Source organism: Scleropages formosus, chromosome 25 (assembly GCF_900964775.1).
Source record: "Scleropages formosus chromosome 25, fSclFor1.1, whole genome shotgun sequence".
Lineage (NCBI taxonomy): Eukaryota > Metazoa > Chordata > Actinopteri > Osteoglossiformes > Osteoglossidae > Scleropages > Scleropages formosus.
This window is the reverse complement of record NC_041830.1, coordinates 12,133,863-12,158,325: the sequence shown is the minus strand read 5'-3', so window position 1 is coordinate 12,158,325 and position 24,463 is coordinate 12,133,863. Positions and strand designations below refer to the sequence as shown.

The window sequence follows — 24,463 nt, the reverse complement described above, 5'->3', positions numbered from 1 at the left end:
TGAGAAACCGCAATGCTGAACGGGCCCGGTGATTGGACTCCTTTTAACCATTCAGGGAGTGAGACGTTGGCGGAGGTTGTCGCGTAGCGATTTACCTCAGGAAAGTTTACCTCAGAAAAACTGTTAGCAGTATAGTTTGGTGAGGATGGTTCGGTTGTTTCGCCGAGAATGTAATGGTTAATAACACTTTAGACTTTAATAACAAAGAATTCCAAAGAACATTGTAATAATTTCACAGTGAATCTCTCTTGGGTTGTTTCAGCCACCGAGGACGTACCTCCTGCCTAGTAGTTGCATTACACAAGTCTTATGCTTGTCAGCTAGTAATTTATTTAGTTTTTTTTTTCTTTAATTTTATATATTAAAATCGATTATTATTCAGTTGTAGACGACATGTCTACCCGTCCCCAGTAAGGTCGGTTAAAAGCAGTAGGAGCAAAAGTTACTTCAGTTATTATGAATAAACTAGTCTAGTCGGTTTGTTTGTATAATATTATATATTATATTGTCATCATGCCGCGGCGCGGGTAGTTGTCTAAAATGTACGTCATTATTGTCCGAAGAATAAGTGCAGGGAGACAAATTTCAGACATATGAAGAAGATCTGTTTCTGTAGACATTAATATAAGAAATCATATGAAAAGAACAGAGGCCTGTTTGCTCGACGTTGGGGAACAACTAATGTAAGTGACGCAGCTACCTGACGCGTGTATTTCGTAGACAAGTAACAGACAGATTTTGTGTACAAGAACCTACGGCCTTTTTCCTTAATAATTTCCTTAGCAAATGTGAGTAAAACATGTTTATAACTCTTGATCTCTTGAACCAACGCAGTTCAATGATGTTTATGGAGCTGGAGATTCCTCCTGGGTACATTTGATTTTGTGTTCAACTGTAATATATCAGTTCTATAAGTAATACAACTGGAATATATGAACAATATACTCAATAAATCTACAGCAATAATAGAGCAATTAGGCTTCAGTTACACATTTAGTAATATAGTAGCAATACTTCCATAATATCAGTAATGCAGTTGTTATAAATCTGTCACATATGATATGTATTACTGTTCCTTCCTGATTAGGGGCACTAACACCAAAACTACTGAGCACAGCCCTCGTCGTATATCAGGCGTGTTGGCACTTGAGGACTTGAGACAATCCAATGTCACAAAGTTGCCATCTTATCAGTCCAACCTATCAAGAACGTCCAACAGGATGGCTGAACTGTGCACCATAGCCCAGCCAGATTCGAGGGTCAGAATTTTAGATTTTTGTTGTATAAGTATGTGTTTAAATGATTGTTTGTGATATAACCTTATACTCTACGTCTGCTTCCATCAATTCAGTGGTCTTGTGCTAGTTGGCAGGAATGATTTGCGTTGAGGGGGTGTTGCAAAAATTTGGTAATTGACTGTGGGTAAATATGAAGAATAAGGGATAAAATAAGTTTCTTCCTGACACTAACTCCAGACCATATCTAAAATTATACTAGGTATATTAAAAATTATTTGCTTAATTTCTCATAAATCTAGTTCAGTACTATACTGCAACCCAACAATGTTGAACTTTTGCTGTAGAAGTGTCACTGGTATGACTGGCAGCAGACAGCATGGAGATAAGATTTTGTTTGTAATTTGCCTCTTTGTGTCTCTCAGTTCCCTTCATTCAAACACATTGAGATGGAAAATAGTAAGCTCAAGAAAATGCTTAATGCCATCCGCGAGGAGAACTCTTCTTTGATTTTTGAGAACCGGCAGCTGGTGAGGGAACTGGAAGAACTGCAGTATGAACCTGCCAATTCCAAAAACAAGGTGTAGTTGAGTGGCTTCATTCTTGTTTCTTTTATTTTATGTTAAATTATTTTATACTGTTTTCATAAAAGAATATAAATGTGTTTCTTTCAAGATGTTTAAAAATGTTTCACTTAAGTATAAACATAAATATAAGCATGGTGTATTCATAAAGTCTTTGTCTAGATCATACTTTTTTGGTATTGATTTTATTTTTTTTTTTTATTCCTCACTTTTTCTTATCGATTCAGATTTCGTATTTGACTTCTGGAAACTACTCACTAACTTGTTTTTGATAACCGGTTGTCTTAGTCAGGGTTGCAGTGCTTTGGGATTGGGTACAGCCTTTGGAGGAGAGCCATTCACATGCACGGGCAAACACATACACACAAGAGTCACGCACACGCCAGGAAATTTAGGTTCTCCATTCCATTCGAAAAGTAGAAAAATAAATATTATGAGGTGTATGGGTGTTTTTTCTTAAGATTCATAAAACAGTGCTCCAGTCACTGGGTTCTGCAATCCCCCCCCCCCCCCCATTGTGCCTCAGATCTCTCTTTTGAGCTCCGTGGTTGGATCAAAGACTTCGAGTATGTCCATCATGAAAGACCAGATACTGGAGCTTGAGGCAGAGATAAAAACATGCACAAATGCACTTAGGTAAGCAGCATTTTCATGTCATTAATACCATCATAATATTTAGTGAAGTAAGAGAGTTACTTAATGATAGCCAGGGTTTGAACAGTTTCCAATTCTTAGCTTTCACTTTTCTTTCAGAGAGACAGAACAAAAGCTAGAAAAGAGTCAGAAGTCTGCTATCATCAGCAACAAACTTGTGGAAAAGCTGAAAGAGGAGCTAAAAGCTGTCAAAGATGAGCTGGAAGTTCGATCCGTTCAAGGAAAAAGGTGACAATGTAATCTCAGCACCATGCTCTTTTTCCCAGCTTCCATACTATACCCACACATTACTCAGAGACAAAATCTTCTCTTACTAATGTGCTGGGTTCTCTGTGTCGAGGAATTTGAGCACGGACGACTTTGGGAAATATTGTTGTATACTTTCTGCTTTAAAGTGTAACCTGCTACTCTTGCTTTGATAGTGATTTGTCAAAAATAGGTTGAATACATGCAGTGAAAAGGTGACATAATCCATCTTTTTCCAAAAGAGCTGAGCAGCAAAGGAATGAAGCTTTGTGCAATGCCGAGAAGTTGACAGAGGCTTTCAAAGACTACAAAGCGGATACTACAGAAAAGATGAAGAAGGTAATGGGCAACTCTTCACTACTGCAACCTACCACGGCTTTATCAGAATGAGTTTTTTGGCCAGTGTGCTGAGGCACACGAGTAATTTGCCTGTGGTTCTAGGTGCCTCCAGTATTTACAGACAAACAAACAAACATCTGACACAGAATTACAGAATAAATAAATGTTTACCAAGTATACAAACATGAGAGTATAAAAGGGCATACATTGCAAAGCTTGTGTTCCTTATAAATCCTGGTGGTGGATTATTTGATGTGGAAGGTTAATCACCTGAATGTAATTTCTTAAAAGCTCAAGGAAGGTGAGAGCAAGTTGAAGGAGAGTCTGATTCAATGTGACAAGGAGCTAGTGGAGTTTCGGAGCAGGTGCTTGGAGCTAGAGCGGGAGAGGACAGAGATGGGCCATCGAATTCAGTGAGTCTGCATTTCTTAATTCATACAGTGCCTGATATTGTTAGTATTACAGCAACAACTTCAACAGAAACTCCTGTACTTTTGGAACAGATGATAACTTGTGTAGTGGAGTACCTTTCTTGATTGTATTTTATATCAGTATATTTTTAATCTGGACTTTGTGGTCATTGGGACAGTGGTGCAGCAGGTAGTTGTGATGCCTTACAACTGGAGTTTGCATGTTATCCTTGTGTATGCACGGGTTTCCTCCAGGTGTCCCAGCCTCCTCCCACAGTCCAAAGACATACATTTCATATTGATTACTCTAAATTGCACATACTGTTTAAGTGAATGTGTGTGCACTTGACGATGGATTGGTGTACCCTGATTAACCTAACACCCTGTGCTTCCGAGATAAACTCCAGATCACCATGACTCTGATTTGGATAAGTGGTTAATGACAGTGAGTGAGAGCGAGTGAACAATCCTTTTTTTCTTTGATTTAAAAAAATAAAACTCTGTTTCTGAAGGCTAAAAGGTAGTCAGGTTATAGTATAAACACTTATGAGATTTTAGTTGTTGGGGGGGCTATAAATGAAATGACTGTTGCGCCCTAATTTTTTTCCACAACAACAGGGAATTGAAAGAGGTATCCAACAAGGCACAAGCAATCACTGCAGAGAATGCAAAGCTGCAGTCACGTTTGGAACAGTCTTCCATGCAGATCTCCAGGCTGGAGTGGGAGTTGGCTGAGCGTACGGCAGAGGCTGCACGTGACACAGAGATATTGCGCAGGGAGAATGCTGAACTCCGCTCCCATGGCGACCTCCAACAGCAGCAACTAACCCAATGCCAACAAGAGGTAGAAGAAAGTCGGGCTGAGTTGGCTAGCTTGGAAGCCATTCTAGGCCAGCTCCATATCCGAGAGGTTTGTTCCATCTGTCTCTTCATATCTATACAGTTTGAGCCCACAGTCAAGGGTTACATACATATCACCATCCTCCTTCTGACACATGAACTTTTGCAGTTGCACACAGGACACTCATGGTAAGATTGAAATTTATCGTGAGCAGAGGGTAACTTGCAAAGAGTTTGTTGTGGCTGTATGAGAATTGTGGGAGTGGCACTGCTTGTGTTTCAGGATGGTGAAGCTCTGTGTGCGAAGCCATGCATGTTCTCCAGTTCCGCAGATTTACCAACACTGAATAACAACTCCTCAAAGCCAGGTGCGTGTGTCACAGTTACCTCCATTCCTGTACTTGTTGTACTTTGCTGTTATGGAAGGTACATATAGCCCACAGGTATAATTCTTAATATGTGGGCATGGTGGCGTGGCAGATTTGGCCAGGTCCCGCTCTCTAACGGGTCTGGGGTTTGAGTCCTGTTTGGGGTGCCTTGTGAGGGACTGGCATTCCGTCCTGGGTGTGTCCCCTCCCCCTTCAGCCTTGCGCCCTGTGTTACCAGGTTAGGCTCCGGCTCGCCGTTACCGTGCTTGGAACAAGCGGTTTCAGCCTGTGTGTGTGTGTGTGTGTGTGTAATTCTTAAATGACAGTGAACTATACAATTCCTGTGCAGGGATAATGGTGTTTTGAATTGTAGTGCATCATTTCGATAGGTGAGTAAAACGTTTAAAAAAAGTGAAATAGTATTTTTGCTGGTACGGCTAAAATTAAGTGGTTGTAATCATTGTCTAAACACAAACAAAGTAAACTTTGCAGTATAGCTTTTTCCATGCATTTGCTCTTACAGTTTCTGAGTTGCTGATATTTGTTGCTGGTGGATGCAGGGGAGGGCTACCAGCGGTTATTGACCATCCTGCAAAACCTAGAGCAGGAGAAGAATCAGCAGCAAAGTCTGGTGGCAGGGCTGCAGGCCAAGCTGACCAAGGCCAATGATGAGGTCTCAACCCTGCAGGACAGCATGACTCAACGTTCCACCCATCTCCACCGTATCCACACTGAGCTGCTGGAAAAAGCTTCAGAGGCAGGTCGACTAGAGGAGGAGGTAGGGGGAGTATAGAACTTAATGTTGTCTCTTTCTGTATGCTTACTATCTATTGGTAAAGCCCTGTAATTATACATAAACAAATAAAGGAGATTGTTACATCCTTATAGAATAACATTTAAATACAGTGCAAATCTGTATTAATCTAAGTGGCATGTATTCAGATATTTCATATGTTAGATGAATTTATCAAACCATAATGCAGTAATAATACAAAAAATGCCACCATAAAATGGCTTTACTTAGTATATAACATTGTAAGTTACCACAGACTGAGCAGTAATATTGTAATAATTTATCCTGATTTCATGTTATCTGTAGTGTGTTTGACTGAAACTGGCTCCCCCTCATGGTCATTTTGCTGTGCTTCAGTTGAAGAAGAAAGGCAACCAGCTGGCCGCCCTGGAGAAAAAGCTAGAGGAGAACACTTCTGTTTACACAAAGGCAACAGTGAGGAACCATGAGCTGGAGCAGAACTTGCTGGTACATTCACATAACATCATAGTAATATTTTAAAAACAAAGACCCCATTGCATAGTTTTCTGTTCAACTCCAAAGAATGTTCTTGCTGCAGTACCCTCCCCAGAGGGTTTTGCTGCCTTAACTTAAATTGCTTCATATAACATGCAGCTCTATGGGAAATTACTGTTACTTTGGTAATGTCAGCTATGAAGCAAAAATGAATAATTTAATAAAATTGTGTTTTGCACAATTCTACACTACCTGGGAAACAGGTGGTGTAGTTTTTAATGCTGCTGTCTTGCACTTGAAAGACCTAGATTTGAATCCCACCTCCTGCTGTAGTACCCTTGTTCAAGGTTCTTACCTTAAATTACTCAAGTAAAAATTATGCATCTGTATAAATGTGTAAATCACTGTAAGTCATTTTCAGAAATAAGCATTGCCTGAATAAATAAATCAATATAAACTATTGGAGCTTGAATTTCCATGGCTGGTGGGACCAGACTTTCCCGCAAATGGATTAATATTAAAGGATTTAAAGTGTACTTAAAGTGCATTCATTGCACTGACAGGGACTCAGAAGGTACCTGTGTCCTTATTTTTTGACACTACCTCCCTGTATCAAGAATGGATTATTTATGTGCATCTGCTGCCTTCCTTAAATGTCGTAACCGTTTTTCAGGTCCACTCACCATGTCGGAGCAGCACAGTGGTACAGCGGGTAGCAAGTGCCTCAGTGCCTGGGCCATGCCATTGGGCATAATTTCGATCCCCACTCAGTCTGTGTGGGTTAGCATGTTCAGCCTGTGTTTGTGTGGGTTTCTTCCAGTTGCTGTGGTTTCTTCCCCTAGTCCAAAGATTCATGTTTTAGGTGAACTTGTGACTCTAAATTGCCCATTGTGTGTGTGTGTGTGTGTGTGTATATTATTGCTCTGCAGTGGACTGGTGTCCTCTCCAGGGTGTAGCTTGCCTCTCACTTCAGGCCTCTGGGATAGCCAGGTTCAAACTTGCGCCAAACAGCACAGTCAAGGCACTACGAGGCAAAATCAGTACCCACAGTGCCATGGTGCAGCCATTTATTAAATTGTAAATGTTAATGTGCCATATAAGCGGTTATGGACACCGACAGGTACTTAGGAAATGCTTTAAATCTTGAACAGAGTTCTTAATGAGTCTAGAGACTACCTAGAGCATTCTGGGGGACTGTATTCACAATAAAAAAGTTCCATTTGTATGCAAGGGAGTCAAACATCTCATTCATTTCTCAGGAGAAGAGCAACTGTATTGAGCAGTTTGAGTCCCTCCTGAAGAAGACACGAAGGGACTGTAAGCATGCCTTTCACAAGGTCCAGCAGGCCGCCACTGAACAATGCAAGAAACTTGAGAGCCAAATAGAACTGGTGAGCAGGTTTTGGAGCTCATACTAGAGCTTGAAGCCCACAGTGATGACCTCTTTTCTAACGTGTTTCCTTGCTCATTTTACCCCATGTAACCCCATAGCTGCAGCTCTCTTTGGACCAAAAGCAGGCCCAGATTCTGGAGCTGGAGCGGCAGCTGGGTTTGGAAAAGCAGGAAAAAGAAGATGCCCATCAAAATGCTGGCATGCTGCAGGCCTCGCTTGCTCGGCTCACTAAGGTAGTCTATGTCTGCTATGTCTGACCGTGCTCCCAAAACACCGCACCGTTTTGTCAAGTGGATTCATCTGTATGAAGACGCTGTAGCAAAATAGCTTTCTGTCTTTTATGAATTTTCATTGAGAATTAATATTCCGATATATCTTATCAAAGAGGAACTTTCAGAAAGTATAACACCTTGGTCTTCATGTTGCTCAGTCCATTTATTATTTTAATTATTTTAAGTTATGTAGCAATCTGTATTCAATACTTTCATTATGTGCTCCCACAGTCAGAAAAATAGGTTTCAAACTTCCCTTGGTGTAATTCACAGGAGAACAGGGTGCTGGCCCAACAGAATGAGGATGCCCTGAAGAATTTTAAAGAGCAGGCAGCAGAATCATATACCAAGGTCTGTTGGTCACTCTTACCTCACTACCCTGTTCTCTCGCATACTCAAGACCCAGACTGAATATCAGTCTGATGTCAGAAGTACTGACTGAGATCATGTTGTATTATAGTTTTGCTATCCTGAAGTATTTTTAAATTTTCTTAAGGACACTTTGAGTATCACAGTTGGGGGCCATTTACCTCATGTTCATAACCACCATTTTACAGATGTCTATAGTGGGTAAGGACTGCCCTGCTCATAAATAAAGCTGGAATGTTGTTTTAAAGCTTTTGATACCCAAGGCAATTTGTTCCAGAGTGTAACTAATTTACAGGACTAAATAATTCTGTTTTTAGCAGCTTGTAAATTTTATTTGGAGGCACTCCATCACAATTCCAGCAATTTTGTGGGGAAGACAATTATCATCTTTGTATAACACATTCACACAGCCTTATTGTTTGGCGGCACTTTGTTTTTGATTGTATGAAAAACTCTTTGTGTGAGAAATTGAATTTTACTGTGATCAATGTATAGTGATAGGGACGTTTTTGAGAAGCTCTGATGGACTTGTTTACCTTAGTTTTTAGCACCCATTTCTCACCAGGTGAAGAATCTGGAAAAATCTCTCGAGTCCTGTAAGGTCGAACTCAACACCTGTCTTCAGCAGATGAAGGAGGCCAAGGAGCAGTTTGACAAAGAGCTGGAGATGAAGTCATCAGAGGTATTATAGCATTTTTGTTGCCCTTGATGATAAATGTGATGATATAGCAAATATGTCAGACCTGATCTATGAGGCTAATACATGTTAAGGTACTAGTAAAATTCTTACTACGTTGATAACTTTCCAACTGTTGTGAAGTAACTACCTCCAGTAGAAAAGGACAAAATGGCCTCTGAACAGTTTTTGTAGTCCTGCAGTACATTTAACACACCCTTGAATCTCCACACACACACACACACACATTTTCAGAACCGCCTGTCCCACACGGGGTCGCGGGGGAACCGGAGCCTACCCGGCAACACAGGGCGCAAGGCCGGAGGGGGAGGGGACACACCCAGGACAGGATGCCAGTCCGTCGCAAGGCACCCCACGCGGGATTCGAACCCCAGACCCACTGGAGAGCAGGACTGTGGTCCAATCCACTGTGCCACCGCGCCCCCCACCTGAATCTCCACTCTTGCCTTACAATTGCTTGTGTCGCCCAGGTGAATGCCCTGCAGGTGGCGCTTAGAAGTAACATCCAGACCTCCAGGACGTCCAGTGACCAAAATCGGCAATTGCAGTACAGCCTCCAGCACCATCAGGCTATGCTGCTGGAGAGCAACAATCGTATGGCTGAGTTAGAGGAAACCCAGGCCCAACTGGAAAGACAGGTACCAAAGATTCTGCTCATATGTCATTCAGCAGTGCGGTGGGGGGAAGCTGGTATTCAGTGGTAAGATGCATCACCTTACACTTAAGGGACCCAGGTTCAAATTTCTGTTCCTGCTCCAATACCCATAAGTAAGGTTATTAAGTGAGCTAATTGTTCCAGTTAAAAATATTTAGCTCTGTTAATGGCTAATTACAAGAACCTTATTGTTAAAATGTAACCTTAGTCATCGGGTTGGAAAAGGGTGATATCTTAACGATTTAATTTTTAAAATATGAGCAATAACAGTGGGACAGTTCCCTACTCTGGTTAAGTACTGTAGCGGCTGACTGATTCCCTGATTGGCTCCACTCCTCTAAAATATTTGAAGTATAATTAGCTATAAAGAACGTTCATATTATTGTGTGAATCCTTGTTTGACAGTGTACACTTATTAACCATTTCATTAGGTCCACCTGGATAGTACTAACTGCAACCCACTTTTGCTTCCAGAACAGCAGGAATTTTGGAGCAAAGTGTAGTACAGATTCCACAGTCCCCTGGTTTCATCCCATTTCTGCAGATTTTTGGTTGCACATTCATTCTGATCATATCACCTTCCACCTCATCATGATGATCTATAGACTTCAGAAGTGGAGACTCTGTAGACCATTGGAATAAAGTAAAGGCACTATCATGTTAATGGAACCATCCTGAGATGGTGTACGCTTTCCCGCTGGAAGTATGAATTTGAGAAAGGTTAGGCTGAGGGATACACCTGGTCACATTTAAATAATATGTACTTTATAGCATTCAAAAACTGATCAGTTGGTACAAAAAAACACCTTTTCCCTATCTATATGCTTTTTGTACCAAGTCACAATCGTATGAGTCACTAACTGCGCTAAACACCCAAGGGTACCTAATAAAGTGGCTGGTGAGTTTATATCTACTGTAACCAGAATGTGTCCCAAGCTTGTGATAAGTTTTAAGAATTAGAACAAAATACAAAGAGGAATTCATGTTCAATAGAATGCCTTTAGCTGATGGCAACTCAAAAAAGTAGGCCTTGGTTAAACATCCCAACCCTAACTGTCCCTAGGCAACGGCAGTTTCAGAGCTATTTAATTATAGCCATGCATCTGTGACATTATTTTGGTTGATGTAGAAAAGAGGTTTTTATTTACAGGTACCATTTTAAGTTCCATGGAATTTCTTCACAGAGAGCAGATTGGGCAGAAAAACACTGCCTAATGCCTTTCAGTGCACATAAAAATTGATGGAAATGCAGAGATCACTGTAGTAATTATGTTTATGTCAATATCAGCAGCAAAACGTCAGCAAGCATAATCAAGATGGATGAAATGCTGCAAGAGGCAAATAAAAAAAGGAAAAAAAAAACTTGTGTTAACTAGATCATGATAGCTTTAATAAGAGAAAAACTGCTCACCTTCCTGGTGGTTGTACAAATCATATGGCTTTTGTTGTTATATTGTTAAATGCTGTGGGTGAGTGGTCACTCAAAGGCAGGAATCTGTGTGAACAGGCAAATTGTAATGGAGGTCTCAGTCTTTTAAACACAGTCCTACCTACAGTATAGAGGGGCTATGCAAGGATACAACGGTGGAAGCAACAAATCAGTCCTGTCTTGATTCATATGGTTTTTATGATCACCCTTCCCAATCGCCAGGTGGCCAAGCTGGAACAAGAACTGGAAAAAGAGCGGGCAGCCACAGCTCAGGAATCAAAGAGGATGGAACAGGTAGTGATGGAGGCCAGGCAAGCATTGCAGAGGAAAGAGCAACAGACAGTGGAGCTTTGCAACACTGTCACGTAAGAGATTTCTGTATCTTGGTGTCCCACAATGCTGTGAGGTACATAGTTGCACACACATATTTTCAGCAATGTTTTTGTGTGATCTTTTTGTGATGTGGAAAATGCAGATTAATGGAATGGTTTGGTGGCTGAATGGTAAGTGCTGGTACCTCATATTTCAAGGGTTGAGGGTTCAAATCCAGCTTTAGCTTTGTCCATTTTTCCATGGGTTTCCTGTGTGTTTGAACTGTTTGACTTTCGGACATTAGGACAAGGAGTTAATGATACTGGATAGGTTGATGGATGAGTGGATAAATACTCAGACCTTTAAGATTCCGTTTGATTTATATTTAGACCTGAATAAGAATATTTAACTGTTTAGTACATGTGTAAGGTGACTTGCAGGTATAAAATTCAAGTTATATGACGTTTTCGGTATTCTAGATATACATAGTTCTTTACTCTCTGACTGGCTACTTATAGTTAGCTATCTTAATCTTCCATGATCAAAACAACATAAATGCTACACTGTGCATTGTTTCTTTTTCAGCAACTCAGTGCTAGAACAACAGAAAAGGTCTTGTTTGCATTTTTACTATATTTTAATAACATCTGTGATGCAAGAGCTCAGTTTGCTGCTTTTGAATGGAGTGCTTGTTTGCATCCAGATTTCTTCTCGTTCTGTCCAACTGTAAAATGTCAATTAGCTTCAGGGTGTTCACAGCACTGGTCCCATGACACAAAGCTGAGATATTGAGAACCCAGTGTTTTTGTCTACTGTCTCTTTCCAGCCTCTGTGTCCTTGTGATGGTATATAAGTACCACAGCACTGGGAGCGCAAATAAATGAGGCCCTTTTTCCAGAGTTGTCGGAGCTCATCTTTACTGTGCTCAGAAGCCAGTAAAACTAACCTGTCCACTTACACTAAGATTTTGACTTACTACTCACCATCTCTGAGGACTGTGTAAAGACTTCTGTAATTGAACTGTGCTTATAAGTTACGATTCAAGACCTGATGCACAAGAGGGGCTGAATGGGAGGACCCTGAACCTGAACTGTTGACTTTCTTCTGCTGAACTGAGAGATTGAGAGCTTCATCTGTCCACTGTGCACATCTTGCAGGCAGATGACTACGGATATGAACAAGCGTGAGACTGAGATCAGCACCCTGGAGCAGGAGCTGCTGCAGCTGCGAAGGGACAGTGGTATCAAGGCCTCCCAGCTCAATCAGATGGAGGAGACACTACAGGAAACGCAGGGCCTGCTGGAGAAGAAGTCTGAGATGGGTATGAGATTACCATTGTAAAAACTGTATAATCTTGTTTGGAAACAAATAAATACAAACATTTGACTGTGTTGTTCTGAACATGCTGTGTTCCTTTCACCCACCTGTTTACATACCTACTTTGCAGTGATGGACCTGGAGGAAAAGCTGCACCGCAGTGAAATGGACCGGCGCAACTCCCTGCAACGTGCGCAGCTTTTGGAGAGTCAGCTGCAGAAGGTGCGTGGTGAGTTGGCTGACACACTGGATCACCTGCAGGAGCTACGCAATGTACTACAGCACACCCAGCTCACCACAGAAGAACGTGAGGCCGCTATGGAGAAACTTGCCACAGAGCTCAGGTGAGCACCTCACAGTCATCTTCGTCTGCACTTCTGAGCCCCTCGCTTCCTTGTGCACCCTCCTGAGTCAAGGAGCTTCAGCAGGGTCCCACCAGCTTATAAGCGACTGGGTCCCTATCCTGGGTCCTCAGAGATTTCAACTCCTCAAGATTTCAACTGCATCTGAACATGAATGGACTCCTAAGCACTAAGAAGCATTTCTGATGGACATTGCAGGAGCTGTATGGAAACTGTTCTAATAAGTAACTTCTGTCTAAGCAATGAAACACAAAAAGTTTTTATACTTTTTTCAGCCATCATATATTTTACTGCATTTATCAGATTTTTGCTGTTCATTTTGACCTGGTTTTGATATGCATGTGTATGTGCTTCTAAGCAGGTTTCATGTTTGTGCTTTGTGAATGTTGAAGTCCACCTTGCTTTTACTGCCAGAATTTCATTGTGTAGAACCTTTAAGAAAGACTGAATGAAACTTTTTTTAAGTTGGTATCAACTGATACCAGTGGTACTCTAGTGTGGCCCTGAACCACAAACAGACAATATTAATGGGTCTTTGTCCATGCACAGAAATCAGTTTTCCAGTGATAACAGGCTATGTGTTGTTCTTACCATGAAGCATTGCCTCATGAAAAACAGCTCTAAGTCACACACACATTTGTTACATCATCCATATTCAGTATTTTTCCTGATTTTTCTTTTGTCATTTCATGCATTTAATTTAGCAGTTATAACACACATTGACATCAAATTCATTCCTGCCTTTGAGTGTTTACCTTATGTATAAACAGAGATCACGCACCTAATACTGCATATGGTGCAAAGCCCATATCATTACATCTTCATTTCTTTTAGCAGTCATCCCCCCCCACAAATAATATATCATGAAAAGAAAATGGCCCACGAGATTTATGTATCACCAAGATACATGCTGTTTCATTTTATTTCATAAAGCCAAGCTTTTCTTTAGTCCTACTTTAACAATCAACTCTATTTTTAGTGTCCTGTTTCAGCAGAGTGGATAAAGTCCAAAATGTTAGGTAGAAAAGATAATACAAGCTATACAGTATAATATTACACGGTTATGTCTCCGAATGACCTCCCCTTTGTTGTTTGAAGAGGCCTTTGCGTTGATGCAGGTTACACAATATCGGGGGATGTATGAGTCATCTCTCCAAGAAAAAATCATGCACATACACGATTTACATCCTGCTGTTCATTTCCTCTTCCAATCATCTGGTCAGGCTTTTCTTTGAAAAGGAATACACATAAATGTAAATTCCACAAGCACTGAAGCATTTGGTCTGAAGTGTCCTTTGTATGACAGCAATTGGAAGGAGGTTTTGTGGGGATCACTGATGATTAATGGCCTGCATATTTGAAACCCAGTTTGCATAATTGTCTTCCCCACCCCAGTTATAACACTCAGTTGCCCTGCAATATTTTAGCACAAGAAAATCTCCTGTGGTGGAACAGTGGCAGTTATTTTGTATTAGTGTAGAACTCCTGCTCACTGGGTCCTGGAAGACCTGGCTGAGATACAGTCTGAGTTGTAACATTCAATCTGCGTTTTACAGGTGCATTCACCTCCTGAGCCATTCATGCAGTAGCTGTGAGTGGGAACCAGTTCTAGCTAGGAAGGGGTACATGGATGTTTTTATCAACTGATAGTGTGTGTGATTACCCAGCTATGGTCTGCATCCCACCCAGAGTGCATCCTGCCTTATGTCCTGTGTTTCTGGGATAGGGTCAGGACAAGTACAACCCTGTTCTGGAAAAGCCGTTATTTCTAATGTATGTAGTCAAGTACAAAACCAAGTTAAGGTAAAATAAGCAACTTTGCATTTCTTCACTCTTTGTATGTGTTATGTGCATGTTCGCAGGCACATTACGGTATTATTGATGTTGAGCATTCTTGGTGGATTTTTGCTTTCTGTGACTAATACTCTGGCGTCGTGACTACAGGACGGGTTCCGCAGGGTCATGCTGGAACATATGTTGTGCTGAGAAACAGTGATGTTTTCCTTTATTTTTGTGCTCCATTAAAAGACCAAGCAGAATTGGTAAAATGAACGTTCACAAATGGATTTTAGCAAAGATCTGCGGTATCTTGTGGACTGTCCATTAGCGATGTTAAGGATAGGCATGACTGGCTTCTCTGGTTTGGCTTTTGAAACACTTTTAATAAGCCATGGTATCATGAAGCTGGCAACGCATAAGAAGCCAGTGTTTGTAAACTTGTTGGTATTTTACAAAGTTTTCCTGATTTCTTCAGTATGTTGCTTAATATGTTTATCTGTTATTTTGAAAAACTGAGGTCCAACTGACATCCTTGTCCTTAGTTGTTTTGGTCCCCTGGTTCCTCACCTTGGCGTCATCATGTCTGGTGTGAATTTTGCTGGATTGACAGCATTAGGTCCATTCCCTATTGCCTGAGCCATTGAAGTTCACCTCATAACCAGAGAACTGGCATCCATACAGTCAGAAATGGCAGAAAAAATGCTGAAATTGATTTGTTTAATTGAACTGGTCAATGAAGGATTTTGAAGGTTAAATATGAACAATGTGCGCTCTTATTCTGGTTTATAAATGTCTTGGTTCTCAAATTCTGTGTGAATTCTGAGATTCTTCATGTGTTCTGTTCCTTCAGGGAAAGTAGGAGGGAGCTGGAGGAACGGACCCATGAAGTCCTCAATTTGGATACGGCACTGAAGGAGGGAGTGTCTGAGCTGCAGCAAAAGGCACTCCAGGTACACCACAGACATGCACTAGAGACCCTGAACACATACAGATATACAGACCATGCATGCAAGCATACGCACGTTTCCTCTACTCGCATGCTCTGTTCTTCCACACATTTAACACACACGTATATAGGAGGAGGTACCAAAAAATAAATTCCATTACCCTATCGTCTTCCTCACTTTGGACGTGATTATTTCTAATCAGTGCCAAGCAAGTGCATGTTGGCCCTGTTTTGTATGACGACCAGGAATCAATGTTACCTGGATGTTAAATCTGAAACGGTAATAGATGTAGCTAAGTGAAAAATGTCTCCTTCCATCTGTACACCAGCTCAGTGAGCTGGAAGTCGCCATCAGGGACTATAAGCTTCAAATGGAGAGGATGATTATCCACCTGCAGGGGGCACTGGAGAAGTCAGAAATAGAGGTCAAGGAGCGTGAAAAACAGGTAAGATTATGCAATTCTGATTGTGTGCTCTTAAATTCAGTAATAATTCCTATGCCAAGGGGGGGTGCGGTGCCGCAGCGGGCTTGGCTGGGTCCCACTCTCTGGCGGGTCTGGGGTTCAAGTCCTACTTACGGTGCCTTGTGACAGACTGTCATCCCATCCTGGGTGTGTTCCCTTCCCCTCCAGCCCTGCGCCCTGTGTTGCCAGGTTAGGGTCCGGCTTGCTGCGACCCCGCTTGGGATGAGCGGTTTCAGATTGTGTGTGTGTATGTGTGAAGTCCTATGCCTGCAATAATATATGTATGCATAGGGTAAATGATTCCAAAGATTAATCAAAAAGGGCTCAAAAACATTGACTAATACTTTATTAGCATTTTTATGAAAAATCTTAAGTCACTGCAGATTTGTGGCTTCATTCTTATTCATTACATAAATAATGTTAAGACATGCCATTGACATTTAGCAATTACTAATGTGTGTGTGTAATTTGCAAGTTCTCAGACATATGAGCACCTCACACGTACACACCCTACAGTAGTTATTTGTGCAAGGGTTGGTAAAAGTTACCTGGTATTAGTTTCTTGCAACGCTACCTTCTTCTCAATGTGTAAAATTGTGGTGTCAAAGTTGATACTACTTCTTTTTTCTACTGAGTTTTTGCAGAAAACAACTTGTTGGCATGTTGTTATGGAGAAAAGGTATACATCGATTCAATAATGTAGCGGTTCTAAAATAGAGCCTGTTGATTTAGGGGTTATTAAGCAAGCCTTTGTACACAGGTGGTGTTAGTTGAGGTTTTTGTATTTAGTGTTTTATATTTTGCAAATGTGTGAAAGCTTTGGTTTGATACATTCGATATATTTAAAATATTTTTGTGACCTAGCCACTACATTTCTGAAAAATAATTTTTTTGTAATTTTATTATATTGTATTTTTACACTGAGGCTTTCTTCCTCATGAAATGCAAGAAGTTGGGCAAAAACTGAGAATGGAGGCTATTGGGAGCAAAACTCGTGCTCAGTTGTGTTTCCTGTTCCAGGTGGAGTTCCTTAGTGGGCGGCTAGAGCTGGCAAGGGCACAGCTGCAGGAAAAGGAGAATCTACAGAAGGTACAGTTTATGTGTGTGAGCTCCCCCTAGAGGAACCAACTGCAAGGTCTTTTCTGAACATACTGAAATTTATTTGAATTTAGGACATCCTCTTTAGAGGCAGGGCACATGAATATATTTGTATTGAGTGCTTAGAGGCTGACAGTGTGCTCTTTTCAATTCTGAAATTCTTGTAAGAACTTCCTAATCCATACTCTACCATGACAAGATTTTCACTTGTTTATGTTTGTTCTACGATTTCTTAGTTAAGAATTAGTGAAAAAGCAAAGTGGAGAGGCTCTGGAAGTATCATAAGATAGTAATGTTTACCTGAATACTGCACCATTGCATCCCCCGGACTACAAAGCACTTCAGTACCTCTAATATAACTTATCCTTTAACTTTTATATATACATATATATATAACTTCTCCTCATATAACTTTTAGTCTTTATTAGAAAAATTACATAATGCCTTCATTATGGGTGAACTTGATAAATAATTCTTCAGCCACCTATAATGGCTACAAACCTCTGCCAGAGATTATGGGGACATACCTTAGGTTCTGGAACACAAAAAAACTTGTGACAGCTGAAGATTTATGTACTGTAAGACACACCTAGAGATGGAGACTCTAGGCCCTGAAGGTAAACGTCTAAATAGCAACAGAGGTATATAGAGTGTGAGAAATGTAATTGAACTAATGTATGGCAGGCTTGGGTCTGATGCTCAAACCATATTTTACAAAGCAGAATCTATTATTTTTGACATGTTATAAATCTATCAATCTACATTATGATGTCTTTGCTAATTCTTTCATGTAGTAATCTCAAAACTTTTTGCACATCTGAGTCAAGGACTGCCTATAGTGTAAACAGTGGAACCATCCATCACTGTTCTGTATATTTAGGAGGCTATTCATAGTAAACTCTGTACCGGCTACACAGTAGACTTGTGTCTTGTTTAGGGTGCCAAGTGTGGGATGATAACATGACCATATTCCATATTTTATGTGTGTGGTGGTCTGATGTTGTGTGGTTTTCCATATGTTCTTTTTCCTGTATGTGCCTCTCAGGACACCCTTGAAGAGAGCCAGCAGCTCCGACTGTGTCGTGTGCAGCTTCAGGAGGCACACCTTCGCTGCGAGAGCCTGACCAAGGAGTTACGCATTACAGCCCAGCTGGCCCACAGTAAGGTGTGTCATGCCACTTGTGTCCATTGCTCTTCATTCTTAGTCATTCGTAAGAGGAGTATCAGGCAAAATCATTGTTAGCATATTGCCGGGGTATTTGGAGTGTAAATGCGTTTTATTCATTTGACCCTTTATTGTTCAGTTGTTGGCTGCTGACAACTAGCTATACGGTCTGTGGAGGTACTGGTGTTTCTCACTGTGGGTTTTCTGTGTTTCATTATAGTCATACCATATAATAAGCACCTGCTGCATTTGTAAACAGGTAAAGCAATAATTTTGTTGCTGTGGAAATGATAGAACAGACAGTGTTGTGGTTTTATTCTACAAGTAGGACAAGTAAATGCAGGAAGCTATCATGGATTATATGGAGCGGATAAGAAGAAAAACATAATGTAGAGTTGCGAAAATCAAAACACTCAGTGCAGCATGACAGCAGAATCCTGCTGGTTTCCAAATTAAATCATTTACTCTCTATTTACTAAAGCTTTTGAGGGATCATCTTTAAACTACATAACTTCAACAGCATCCATCAGCTTGACTGAGCAGCAAAAGCTACACAAACTGTGTTGCTGTTTTAAAATTCCATTTTCTCTGCCTATTCGTTTAGTTCACCCCGATTAAATATTGTGGAAACAGTGTGATTCCAGCAGTAACTTGGCAGAACCATTGTTATTTTGTGTTTGGTTTCTAGGTCTAGCAGTTACACATGTGTAAACTCCAGGCTCATGAGTCATTTGAGAGGGTACTGTTTGTTTACAGCGGTGTTTTTGCTGACTGCTGTCAGTAGCACACAAATGGCCTCAGAGTCTCCGCTTGCATTGCACTGAGCAGCTGTGTTTGTACTTCCATCTGCCCATGGCTGTTAGCGTAATGGTGTAGTACTGCTGTTGGTTTTTTCTTTTTTTTTTTTTTTTCTTTTTTTAAATGGAGGGGGTGGTGCAAGTACACACACATGTTGACTGAAACCGCTTGGCCCGAGCAGAGTCGCAGCGAGCCGGAGCCTAACCCGGCAACACAGCGCGCAAGGCTGGAGTGGGAGGGGACACACCCAGGATGGGACACCAGTCCTGTCACAAGGCACCCCAAGCGGGACTCGAACCCCAGACCCAGCAAAGAGCAGACACAGGCCAAAGCCCGCTGCGCCACCGCACCCTCCGTGGTGCAAGTAGCATAGATTTATTTTGATTTGAATTATTTCATTGTCAGTCCTGGATCTTATTTCTGTCCACTTCATGGAAAAAAAAAAAGCGCTTTCACTGCCAAGATGGAACTATTTATATATGACTTTATTACTGTTTCTGAGAACACCCAGTGTCTGTAGCTGTTTTATTGTCAACTTAGCTTCATGTTTGGAGTTTTTATGCTTGTAAAACTTAATTTGTAGTTTTATGTATTAAAACCATACTTTTTAGTAATATTAAATATGGAAACATCTATAAAAGTAAAAATCTGTTTTGTTTTTAATAGGAAATCTGGGGTATATTTTGATAGATTCAGAGACTTTGTGAGAGTGACAGCTCTGCAGGTATCAGCTGTAATGTGATACAGTGAATATCATCTCACATAACATCCCATCTCACGTGTCTCTTCGCCCCAAGGAGGCAGAAGCCAGGCAGCTACAACAGGAAGTGGCAGCTATGGAGGCCCATGCAGCAAAGGGGGAGGCCCAGCTGCAGGCCACCATCGCCTCCCTACAGACGGAGCTGGAGTTGATGCGAGAGAAACACAACACGGAGGTGCAGTGGCCAAGCTCCCACCCACACCTTTACCATAACATCCTCTGTTTTAACTCTATGGTCCCTAGTCTTCCTCCGTGTGGGGATGTCGTCTTGCTTTCTTCATTAGGTCAGAGATTTTTATCAGCTTACAAAGAGCTCAGAAATGTAGATATACACCAGCTTACCAGAATCTGATCTCAAGTTCAGCACTTGATGCATCAGCAAAACATTAGGAATAACCACATTTCTTGTCTTGATTGAAACTCCTCTCTGTGGGTATGGATCTACCCACCAGCAGTGACTGCAACTCCTTCCTATAACTCTCAAATTGATGAAAACCTCTTCTTGCTGTGGTCTTTTCCACATCTGCCGTTCAGAATCCATTAGCAAAATTGCCTTTCACTGTCTTTGAGTGTGTGTGGTGCCAGAACAGAAAGGCAGAAGGAAAGGACAGAGGCAGCATTTGTGCAAGAACATACAGGCAGTCCTTGAAAAGAGAGCTGCAGGCGTGTTCCTCAGCATTTAGTCACTTGTTCAACCATGAGTTAAATGCTTAATTTAAATACAGAGAGGTTTGATGCAAAGCTTTTAGACTCTCACAATAGCTAACCATCGTCTGTCATTTCCTAGTCCATAATTCATCACGTTAGGCTGCTTATGGGTGTATCTGTTCTTTGTAGTCAAGTCCATGGCAGTTTTCATTGTGTGAAGCATTTGCTTCTCATTCCCCCAACCTTACTCGGTGTGGCTCATGGCCCTGCCTGGAGCACAGTGAGGAAGCTGATGACAGTTGCCTGTTCTTCTTCTCTTATCCATATGAAACTACTGTTGCTTGTTCTCCTTGTAGATGTGAATGTTGAAGTGAAATCATGGTTGTTCCCATAAAGATAACAAAGCTCTATTGAAAATTATTTGCTGAACCTCTTTACCAGAGAATGACTGCTAAAGTACAAAGTAAATATTAGTACAAAAATTAAATTTTTTACAACTGGATTTAATATTTTTTATCAGTAGTTTAAAATCAGCTTCATCACCTGTAATCTTATGAATGTTTTAATCGCTGCAAAAAGTTACACTAGTGTTTTCTTGCTTGCATGTCCACTGAGGACATGGTATTACTTATCCTCTTGCTTACGTTTACTTTTATTCATTTAACAGGCGCTTTTCTCCAAAGCAACATGCATCTCACAGAAAAATCTTGCTGGAATACATTTTGTCCCGTCTGGGTTCATTTGAGTGATTCCCCTCTTCCAGCTCTCGGCTATGCAGGAGGATCGCACCAACCTGCAGAAGGTTTCCGACCAAATCTCCATGACCCTGCGTACCTCTTTGCTGCAGCAGCTGCAAGACGTCACAACCCAGCTGAAAGAGGCCCAGAATACTTGCACTAGCTTGCATCAAGAGCTGCAGGCCCGAGAAAAGCTCCTCAGTGATGCCAAGGAGTCCCTGCTCATCAAGGTCAAACCTGATTTCCCTGCCAGGCCTTTGATCTTTAAAACTTGGTAGTATAGCACCAGGATTGTGCACTTCTTGTTCTGTATGGTTATTCTGTGTGAATGTGTATACATGCGTCCATTTGAGATAGCGATACAGGTAAATACGACTGGCTGAATAAGGGAATCCGTTCCCACCTGTTAACTGTCTTTTTCCTGCAACTTTTCCTTACAAGATGAATCTTCAGTTGTGGTCTTGGGGGGTTGCGGACTGTGTGGGGTTTTATCACCTGACAACTCCATTAATGCCAGAAAGTCATGATTGAGATGAGCTAAATTAGCCATTCAGTCTCCCACATACCCCTAGTGTGCGCTTGCGTTAAATGCAGCTTGTACACACTGAGGGTCCTTTGTGGATCAGATGTAGTAAAATTGGTTAATTCTCACAGTGCTAGTCATAATTGTATTACTCCTCACTTGGATGATCAGGACTCCACCTCTGTTGTCACTTCAGGAGTCAGAGGTCACACGCCTGCAGTCTAAGCTCTCCACCTATGAAAGGGCAACAGAGCTCAGCAACACCTCTCTGCACCATGGGCCCCTGCTGCAGAACGTGTCCCCTGACTCTTCGGTGTGCTGTTCAGATGGAAGCTGCCTGGATCTCCCTGAAAGCCTGAGGGTCACCCAGCAGGCTGTGCTGAGGCCCCTGGACAGGAGCTGGCAAAGCCTGAGCCGAGGCGCAAGCCCTGCCTCCTCTGAGGTTTCCTTCAACCCCTTCACCTACATGGCTGATGAGAGCTCCGCTACTGACCTGACACAAGCAGAACCCAACATGGACACCCTCATGGACTTGCAGGAGTTCCTCAGTAGGAGGCTGACTCCGCAGAACGAACCCTATGCCCGTATGGCCAGTTCTGGGTCTGACACCGCGTCCACAAGCGAGAAAGAGGTGAGGGCTTTTCTGAGTGATGTGTTTCCCAGAACTAGGCTACAGTTATTCTATTGTCCAGCCGTAAAATATTCCTTAACACAGCCTTAGCATGTTCATTTTGATGAAATTGTGAAGTATTTTTCAATGTTTTGCATACATTGTTTTTAAGCAAAACAGTCATATGAATGTTTTCCATCATCTATCATTTTAAATGCATTAATTTTGTGATATTACTTCCAGGTTGATCCAAAAGATGAGGTGACCAAACTTCTCCAGGAGACTAATGAAATCCAGACTTTATGAAGGGAAAAAGTGTTTCATTGCAACCAAAAGTATGTCTTAGGGGTCTGATTCTCAGGCCTGATCTCTCACTTCAATAAAGATGCATTAAAAAAGCATCTGTTGAATCACTGATCCATTGAGCTGTGGCATTATATAAGCTGACTGTTGGCAGAATCTCTCTGGGGTTGGTAGTGTTACCCGTCACATCTCGACTGTTCCTTTAGACTCATCCTGGACTGGTTCCCTCCTCATGAAACCTGTGTGAACAGTGTACCTGTTACTGTTTCTTATGCCCATTGTGTGCCTGACTGACTGAGAGCAATACCACATGGACTAATTTGTTCAAATCTGCACTGCTGCTAGTTGTTTCAATTTTTCTTTGAAAAAAAAGATCCTGTACATAGCTCCTTATTAAATAAAGTGGTATCATGTAGCACAAGGTACCGAATACATGTAATTCAGTTTTGATTTCATTGTGTCCACTTAGCACAAACTGAAAGATCAAAAATGAAAATGGCCCAAATACCATTATGTGCCTTGTTTTACTATTTTTTTTAATCGTGTAATAAAAACTTCTGAATTACAAAATGAATGTTGATTAATTTTCTCAGAAAATATATTTATATACAGTATATTGTGTTTTTTTCCAGTATGAAATGGTTTCATCAGTTAAAAAGTCTTGCAATAGTTGACTGACATCCTTGCAGTAAGTGCGTGGCGTTAATCGGCAGATGGCAGGCATTGTCATTCAGAAGCCTGGGTTTCGTAAGTGTGTCTCCCTCACGCTGGCAGTGGCAGCAGCAGGAAATTAACTTCAGCAGTCATCTGTAGCTCTCCTGAATCGCATCCCAGTGGCATGAACCTGAGGTCAGGCGATTAAGGATTGCTGGCCGGAGCAAGTGGCCCACGTCAGCGCATCGTGAATATTGCTTTTTGCTTCCAGCTAAGGCTTCAATGCTCAAATCCTGATGGAGTTACAAAACCGCTGTCAGATTCTATAGACAAGTGCCTTCAAATAAAGTGTGGACTTTTCCACTCCGAAGCCATAATCTGACTAAAGAAAGCTCTTTAATCAGGCACTGGGGTAGTGTGCTGGTTACAGCTGTAACTTTGCAATCAGAAGGCCCAGGTTTGATTCCCAACTCCCACTAAAGAACCCTTCGTTGTGGTGCAGTAATGCAATAAGGATTCACAACAGTATAAATGGAAGTCCTTGTAATTAGTCTACAAAACCTCACACTGTAAGTTGCTTTGTAGAAAACCATCAGCTAAATGAATTATAATAGACTGTCTTGCTAATGTGAGCCTGTTGTCAAATCTTTTTCCTTCTCAGAATCCTGTATGATAACAGTATAACAATGTGCCCATTTTTACTGGAGCTGAATCTATGAAAGTAGAGAGGAAAAACACCTTCCTCTGGAGTCATGACTACTGCTCTGTGTTCTCCTAGAGCTATGGTCATGAGTCATTAAAAAAGAAATGGTACGTTGCCAGGGTGTTCTCCTGGATTTACAGTCAATATTTTGGCAGGAAAACTTTTAATGTGTCTTAGTGTCCTTAGTGTTTATGACAGAAATCATTAACATAATGAGCAAGACCCAGCCATTTAAATTCAAAGCAATCCAGGGTGTCAGTTTTCTTATATCTGACCTCTATTGCAAAGTCAATGTATTGCATTACCTGTATTAATTCATCAAACTTTCTCTCCAAAGTGACAGAGTTAACAAGCTGCCTATTTTGTTCTAGGCAACTTTCAGAACAAGGCGTAGCAGACTCCCGTCAATCATTGACAGCGGGAGGGAACACATACAAACATGTGGCGAACAGAACTGAATTTGAACCTGGAGCCCAGGAGCTGTAAGACACCAGGTCGTCCTACTATGCCACCATGCTGTGTTAATGAAATTTTGACCTACTGA

At 41.4% G+C, this 24,463-nt stretch overlaps 1 protein-coding gene across 1 annotated transcript; it reads left to right on the top strand.

Annotated features, from left to right (window-relative positions):
* The first annotated feature begins 509 nt into the window (after nt 1-509).
* Nucleotides 510-23,075, top strand: ccdc18 (coiled-coil domain containing 18). The gene is made up of 27 exons (XM_018731301.2): nt 510-683; nt 1,088-1,259; nt 1,661-1,816; nt 2,346-2,455; nt 2,573-2,701; nt 2,962-3,058; nt 3,350-3,471; nt 4,087-4,378; nt 4,592-4,676; nt 5,237-5,454; nt 5,827-5,937; nt 7,185-7,316; nt 7,417-7,551; nt 7,864-7,941; nt 8,525-8,641; nt 9,127-9,294; nt 10,963-11,105; nt 12,210-12,373; nt 12,500-12,713; nt 15,361-15,460; nt 15,786-15,902; nt 16,941-17,009; nt 18,064-18,183; nt 19,779-19,916; nt 21,153-21,356; nt 21,846-22,280; nt 22,503-23,075. The coding sequence occupies exons 1-27, from the start codon at nt 637-639 to the stop codon at nt 22,563-22,565; spliced, it is 3,936 nt and encodes a 1,311-aa protein (XP_018586817.2). The 5' UTR covers nt 510-636; the 3' UTR covers nt 22,566-23,075.
* Nucleotides 23,076-24,463: the final 1,388 nt, after the last annotated feature.

Excerpts from the sequence above, each read along its gene's own strand:
- ccdc18 (XM_018731301.2), top strand. The coding sequence starts at position 637 with ATGAAAAGAACAGAGGCCTGTTTGCTCGACGTTGGGGAACAACTAAT. Across the intron at positions 7,942-8,524 it reads CAGCAGAATCATATACCAAG|GTGAAGAATCTGGAAAAATC; the intron begins GTCTGTTGGTCA and ends ATTTCTCACCAG. Across the intron at positions 22,281-22,502 it reads CGTCCACAAGCGAGAAAGAG|GTTGATCCAAAAGATGAGGT; the intron begins GTGAGGGCTTTT and ends TATTACTTCCAG.